Source organism: Corvus brachyrhynchos, unplaced genomic scaffold (genome assembly GCF_000691975.1).
Source record: "Corvus brachyrhynchos isolate BGI_N302 unplaced genomic scaffold, ASM69197v1 scaffold94, whole genome shotgun sequence".
Classification (NCBI taxonomy): domain Eukaryota; kingdom Metazoa; phylum Chordata; class Aves; order Passeriformes; family Corvidae; genus Corvus; species Corvus brachyrhynchos.
Window position 1 is genome coordinate 10,772,704 of NW_008238330.1, and position 6,905 is coordinate 10,779,608.

General features: G+C 38.2%; 1 protein-coding gene across 1 annotated transcript in view; it reads left to right on the forward strand.

The window, feature by feature from the left end:
* Position 1: 1 nt before the first annotated feature.
* The window catches only part of NPHP3 (nephronophthisis 3 (adolescent)), a gene marked incomplete at its 5' end in the record, with an annotated part of 24,583 nt that continues 17,679 nt past the window's right edge, over positions 2-6,905 (forward strand). The window contains 7 exons of the mRNA XM_017734603.1: positions 2-169; positions 785-910; positions 2,151-2,301; positions 3,071-3,223; positions 4,528-4,661; positions 4,913-5,073; positions 6,491-6,638. Coding sequence (XP_017590092.1) covers positions 2-169; positions 785-910; positions 2,151-2,301; positions 3,071-3,223; positions 4,528-4,661; positions 4,913-5,073; positions 6,491-6,638 — 1,041 coding nt within the window. The remainder of the gene's footprint in view (positions 170-784; positions 911-2,150; positions 2,302-3,070; positions 3,224-4,527; positions 4,662-4,912; positions 5,074-6,490; positions 6,639-6,905) is intronic.

Here is a 6,905-nt window from a genome sequence, read left to right on the forward strand (position 1 = left end):
CTTCAAGTCGACGGCCTCGGTGCAGGAGCTGGAGTGCGTGGCCGAATACGAGCGCCTGAGGAAGGAGTACGAGATCTTCCGCGTCAGCAAGAACAACGAGGTGGCCTCCATGGTGAAGAAGGAGGCCAAGCTGGACAGGGAGAACAAGCGGCTGCGCGCCGAGCTGCAGGTAGCGCCCGCTGCCCCGCGGTGAGGGCACTGAGCAGGGAAGCTGGGGCTGCTAAGGACTCGTCCCGCTTCCCGGGAAAAGCTGTGGCAGGGAGGTGACGGGTGCGAGGAAAGGCAAGGTGCTGCGGAAATGGTGCGTGCCCGTGCTCTCCTGCTGAGCCGTCGGGATGCCGTCAAAGTGCGCTTCTGGGGATGGGGACCACACCCTGCGCGGCTGTGAGGACCAGTGACAGCGCCCGAGGGAATGGCCTGAAGCTGTGCCAGGGGAGGCTTAGGCAGGATATTAGAAAATGTTTCTTTACCCTGAGGGTGGTCAGGCACTGGAACAGGATCCCCAGGGAAGCGGTCACAGCACCAAGCCTGACAGAGATCAAGCGTTTGGTCAATGCTCTTGGGCACAAATTGTGACTCTTGGGGTGTCCCGTGCAGGGCCAGGAGTTGGACTGGATGATCCTTGTGATTCCCGTCCAGCTCAGCATATTCTGTGATTCTGGCTTCCCTACCCGAAGGAGAGGTGTAGGGTTCTGGGATAATACTGTAGTCAGACATGAAAAGTAATCTAAAACCTCTTGTCAGTGATAAAACTCAGAAAAAATGAAATATTCAATATTTTCAGGCACTTCAGAAAACATACCAGAAAATACTAAGAGAGAAAGAAAGTGCATTAGAAGCTAAATATCAAGCCATGGAGAGAGCTGCTACCTTTGAACATGATCGAGACAAGGTCAAAAGGCAATTCAAGGTATGGTTTGACTTTTTTTCCTGGGGAAATGACCAAAAAAGATGGATGTCACTTGTTCACATTCCCCAAACAAACCCTTCTCCAACATCTATCATGAGGCTCTCTCCTTCTTAAAGAAACCTTAGAGTGTCATAGCTGTAGCTGCCTATTTCCATTAAAATAGTCCTACCAAAACCTCTCTGTAAGACTAAGAGGAAAAAAATAGGAAATAACTTTTTAAATATTAAAAGGAGAATATGGAGTGATATATCATAAACCAAATTCCTGCTTTGAATTTGAATGCAGGAGTATATTCATATTTGAGAGTGACAACAAAACATGAGCTGCAAACATGCTGAAGGAACGTATGAACACAGGGTTCCATTACTTCTGAATAAATTTTATATATTCCATTGTAAGGTGTAACACCTTTAGCTTACATTTTTTTAAGAAGTGGGTATTAGTGCATCTCTTTTGACTGCAAAAATATGATAGCCAGTTAGTGACAGTTTGCACTCTGGAGGGATGACTTGAAAGGCCAGGCAGATGTTTCTGCTTTTCCTTTGCTGCAGATGATACTTTTGCCACCCAAAACAGGGAAGTAGGTCCTAGTTTTTCACTGTTTTCAAGATTCTTCGTGTCCTTACTTGTAGCTATTTGTAGCTACGTGTAGTTCATGTTTGGCAGCTGTATAAAAAGAGGATTGGTTTTGACCTTATTTAAGAAAATGAGACTTGAAGACTACTTCATCTCTTTGAATTTAAGTCTTGGGTCATGTTTTCTTCCCCACAGGATGGTAATACTTTACAAACAGGACAGCTGGAGGTGCTTGATCACTTTCTGTCATAGGAAATTAAAATTTCTGCAACAATAAAAAGTAAATACAAGATTATATGTAATGGTAAAAAATATATGGAAGAATAAAAGGAAAACTTGGAAAAAATTGTTACATGTAGTGATTTTAGCAGACAAAAAATTTTAAAAAGTAAAAGGAGTTATTTTCATTTTTAATGAACATACTAATGCAGGCTTCTTTCAGAATGGTATGCTGAGGTTTATAATGGTAAAATTTTAAAAATAGATAATTTTAAACTATGGTTTCCTGCTCATTTCTGACTCATGATAGCTTCATGTTCACATTTTCATGCCTCTGACTGCTAAATGAATGCCAGAAACTTATTTTTCCAATTGAAAGTACGTGACATGAGCTCAGGAACAGATACTGAATTTTAAAAGATTTTCTTTTCTTTCCTGCTCATAGATTTTTAGAGAAACTAAAGAAAATGAGATTCAGGACTTACTGCGGGCCAAACGAGAGCTAGAAGCAAAACTCCAGAGACTCCAGGCCCAGGGAATCCAAGTGTTTGATCCTGAAGAGTCTGATTCTGATGATAATTGTACAGATGTTACGGGTGAGAATTTTATCCCAAACACTTTGTGTTGGAACATGACCGAAGTCTCCAAATAGTAAAGCAGGAGACAGATGTTTATGTTGTTTTGAAAAAAGGTTTTATTAATCCAGATGAAAAGCAACTTAAAGTAGTTTGAAGGTAAAAGCAACAAACCTTGCAAACTTGGTTTAGATTGTGGGAACCTCATATTTCTGGTGTTACAAATGAATAGATGAAGGCAGAGTACTGTCTAGACACAGTGACTTGAACACTTTTTAAAAATTGTTCTGTCAACTGTTCTGAGTTTTCTAGTCTCTTTCTGAGTTTTCTATTATCATTATCTAGAGATAATGCTGCAAAGGATCCAAAAATCAGACCTGAAACTAGAGGGAGTCTTAGACACTTTGGATGATGACATATGCCAGTGCCAGCTGCCGTAGGTTCCAGAACAGGAGAATAAGATCTTTAACAAAGATGAAGTATGTACAAAACCTTGTATATGCTGTATGAGGAATTTAATAACATGGAAAGGGTTCAGATGTGAGCAATCTATGTAACAGCAAATACTAGGAAATACCCTCAGCCTTTGGTGTCATGGATTCTCATTAGCTTTGGACAAGCAACAGCTTAGAACTACAGCACACAAAGGTGTGAGTAAATCTGCTGAAGGAGAAAAAATGATAGTCAGTGGCATGTGGCGGTAGGTTTCAGCTGGAGTGTTTAGGACTGGTAATTTACCTTGTGTAGTGACAATGAAGAGGGGATTTTTTGTTTGTTTTCCAATTCTTAGCTACTGGGGTGCAATCTGAATACTGGAATGGAGGAGTGTTGGGAAGTGAGCCATCCATGGGTAGTATGATGCAACTTCAGCAGTCTTTCAGAGGGCCTGAATTTGCTCATAGCTCCATAGATGTCGAGGGACCATTTGCAAATATAAACAGAGGTAAGTAATGGTAGTTCGTTTTGCTGGGATTGTAGGTGTCTATGGAATTTTTCCAACCATTCTTAAGTAACTCTGTTCCTTCTTAGATCCTTTTCTGTCCATTCTTGGCTAATTTAACTAAAGGATTGTTTGGAATTCTTTGTAAAAATAAAAGGACATGTAGCTAAGTTGTGTTTAATATATGTGATGACTATGGTATGTGCAGCACTGATTTAGCAAACAGCAGTTACCAGTGCTTTCTTGTATGTTCCTTATGTTCACAATGGAAGATAGTGACTCTTTCTTTCAATATCTGCTGGTGTTCTTTTTTCCATTTGTATTCAGATTCTCTACTTCCTGAGTATGAACATCACATTTGTATTAGAATAAATTATACCCCTGTTTTTTCATTGAATTTGCGTGGGTTTTGACTCTGCCTAGGGGGCCACTTATGGAAATCTGATTGCAAGACCAGGATGTACGTGTTGTTATGCAAATCAGTGCTTGATATTTTCTTGTCAATAATTGCTGCTTTTGAATTTTGTTTCCCAAGTGGCCTCTTGTAAATTGGCTTCTGATACTCTGGTTTCCTTCAGCCTTTCCTGGCTCTGAAACCTCTCCTGCATATAGTTGACTTTGCTGTCAGTTTCTCCCTTTTTTTTTCAATCCTTCAGTCTCTAATTCAGAAGTCTGTGCCTACAAAGTGGGAGGGTGAGGGTCTTCCCTGGGATGGCTCCAGCTTCTTACACTAAGCCTCTCATCAACAGAACCTATTCCTATCTTGAAAGAATGACCAGCCACAAAATGAAGGGTCTAAGAAAGTTTTAAAACTCATTGCTTCTGTAGGGAATAAATATACAATGCTACAGAAAGCAATGGATTTTTTCTCCAGAAGAGGAAGTTCCCACAAGGCATTTGCTGTCATTTATTCACATGGTCTAATTGAAATACATGTAGATCTGAAGGAAAAAAAAGTGTTTGCTTATGAGTGAATTTATTACTCTTGCATATTGTTACTTATTTTACAACTATCAGCTTGATTTTGTGGAAACATCTGATCAATCCTTTTTAAAGGAAATATCATTGTGATGATAATATAAATATATTTAACACTTTTATTTTGCCACATTATCAAATTGTATGACATTATCAAATGGTATGGGTTCTTGAAGTTCGTAAAATTTAAATAATTGAGTAAAAACACTGCTATTATTTTAAATAAAATGTAGTATTCATGATGTTAAGAGGTGATGACTTATCTGTTATGCAGTGTAATGACGTGAAGATCTCTAAGACTTCATTTTGGTTTTTCTTTTCATTGGCAGATGATTGGGATGCTGCTGTTGCCAGTTTGTTGCAGGTTACTCCTCTGTTTTCCCACTCTCTGTGGAGTAACACAGTAAGATGTTATATTATCAGTACTGATGAGACTCAGCCAGAAGTGAACATCTTTGTTAGAGTGAGTACATCACAAACTTATGCTCCCTTATACACTGTCTTGTTTCCAGTGTGATGCTGGTTCAGAAATTTGTCTAATACTTCTTGAAAGCTTTAGTAAGTATAGTCTGATTTCAGTGAAATCAGTGAAAATATTGTCAAGGGCTTCAGGGAAAGAAACTGCTTAGAAAAAAGAAACAGAGATCTGTTTGATAGATCCTTAGTGCTATGCATATTTAGTAATAAAGCACTGTTATTCACATTTGCTTTCAGAACTACTCTCCAAAACTTCAAAGAGTCTGTGAAACAATGGGATACTTCTTTCAAGTTGTTAATTTTTCAACAGAGAATGAAAGGCCTCTTCAGGATGTAAGAAAATGGGAAATCGAAAAAAGTTCATTAGTCATTTTACTCCTGCATTTAACTTTGCCAAGGTGAGTATTTTCCAGGCTGGTGAAACAAATGGCAACTGGTAATTTATGCGGAGTGCTTAGCTTATTGAAATGTATGGATGCTTTGCTCAGTACATTGCCTAAGCTAGTAACTTCAAAGTGATACTCCTTCAAACTTTAGGTTTGTTAATGCAGACACTTAAAAGAACACATCAGCTTTGTACCATTTTCTTTTTCTTGTAGCTACAAATTCTCTTAAAATACAGCTTGAACGATGTCTTCATAAATGTTTTGCTTTCCAAGACCAGCTCTCTGTTGTGCATGTGGCTGTGTCTTAGGAATTCAAGATGGCTGGTGTGAATGTCCTCAGTGTTTTTTATTTCCTTATCTAGCCTTACACCTGCCTGTAGTGTTTGTGGTTTATTCTATTGCATATTAGTGCCTGGTTTTGGCTGTCTTTCAGACTTAATTTCATGTCTCTCCTCTGTGTTACCTTATGCTAGCTTTTGACAGTTTCAATTTACTAAAGTCATGATGTTTCATGACAAATAGTGATGGAATGTGTTCTGTTTGTTCAGTGAGTAATTTCTTAATCTTCTAGAAGAAGAAGCATGATTCACTAAAGAAAAAAACACCAAAGGAGGGATACTTTTTCAAACTGTGTTAGGAATGTTACTGGTATGCATTATATGCTGTTGTCAAAAAACCCAGTTTTATGCATGTGGGGAACAAATGTGTAAGAACAAAATGTGCAAGGAAAAAAAACCCAACAGTATTAATTTAGAGAATTTCTCTTAGAAAAACTCTGATGAAAATTGTAGTGCTTGTGTAAAGATGGTAATATTTGAGGAATCCTGTCTGCTGTTGTCAGCATCCCCAAGTAGTATGGTTCCTTCTGTGAAACAGCAATAGATATCCATGGATGTCATTCACATATATAAATGCAAAGTACTTTTGAATTTGGAGGTGTCAAATTCTTCTTTTTAAATACTAGAAATTGAAAGACTGTCCCCCAAGACATCTGATAAATACTAAAGGAGTTTTCCTAAAAAGATCAAAGAATAGAACAGAACCTTCAGATAACTGATAGCAAAGCATATACATGATGCTTATTAATGATATGTGAAACCACATTCTTTCCATGCAAGGCAATTACTGTTCATGCTGCATATTGGTATGACAGGAAAAACAGCCTTCCATTTACAAATCAATAATCATAAAAATTAATAAATGGTTTTACTGGTTTTGGTACAAGTAGCATAAATCTCCCTCTCTTAGCTTTTCCTTGCTTCAGAATTTTTCTCAAATTCTCTGTTGAAGTATTTGATTGCTTTTTGTTATAAATAGATATGACTTTTGAATTAGATTTTGCAGTGAAACCCATCTTCGGAGCTTGTGTTGATTGAACTGTTTACTACAGCAGTGTAATATAGCACAAGAATGCTGATTTCCAATCTAGTTGTTTGTTGGAGGACTGTGAAGAAGCCTTCTTGAGAAATCCAGAGGAAAAACCCCGGTTAATTTACCACAGAAGGGAGGATGGCAGAGTCAGTTCAGTCGCAGTGCAACAGTTAATTGAGCAAATTTCTTATGTGAACAAAGCAAAGGTATGGCATTTAAAAATTGCTATAAACAACACTGCATGCTAATAGTCTCAGATTATAGGAGAAATTGCATTGCACTTATTGCTCTGGATGCTCATTCTGTGAGCAGATGGATGCAGCTGAAATTTATGAATGTTATGAAATTTTCATTAGCAGGGGAGAAAAAAAAGCCACTGCATTTTCCCTGAAAAAAAATGGCTGTGCTGTAAGGTTAGAATTTCTTACCTGTGTTTAAGCATTTAAATGGCAAAGTTGTTTATCTGAGGTCCC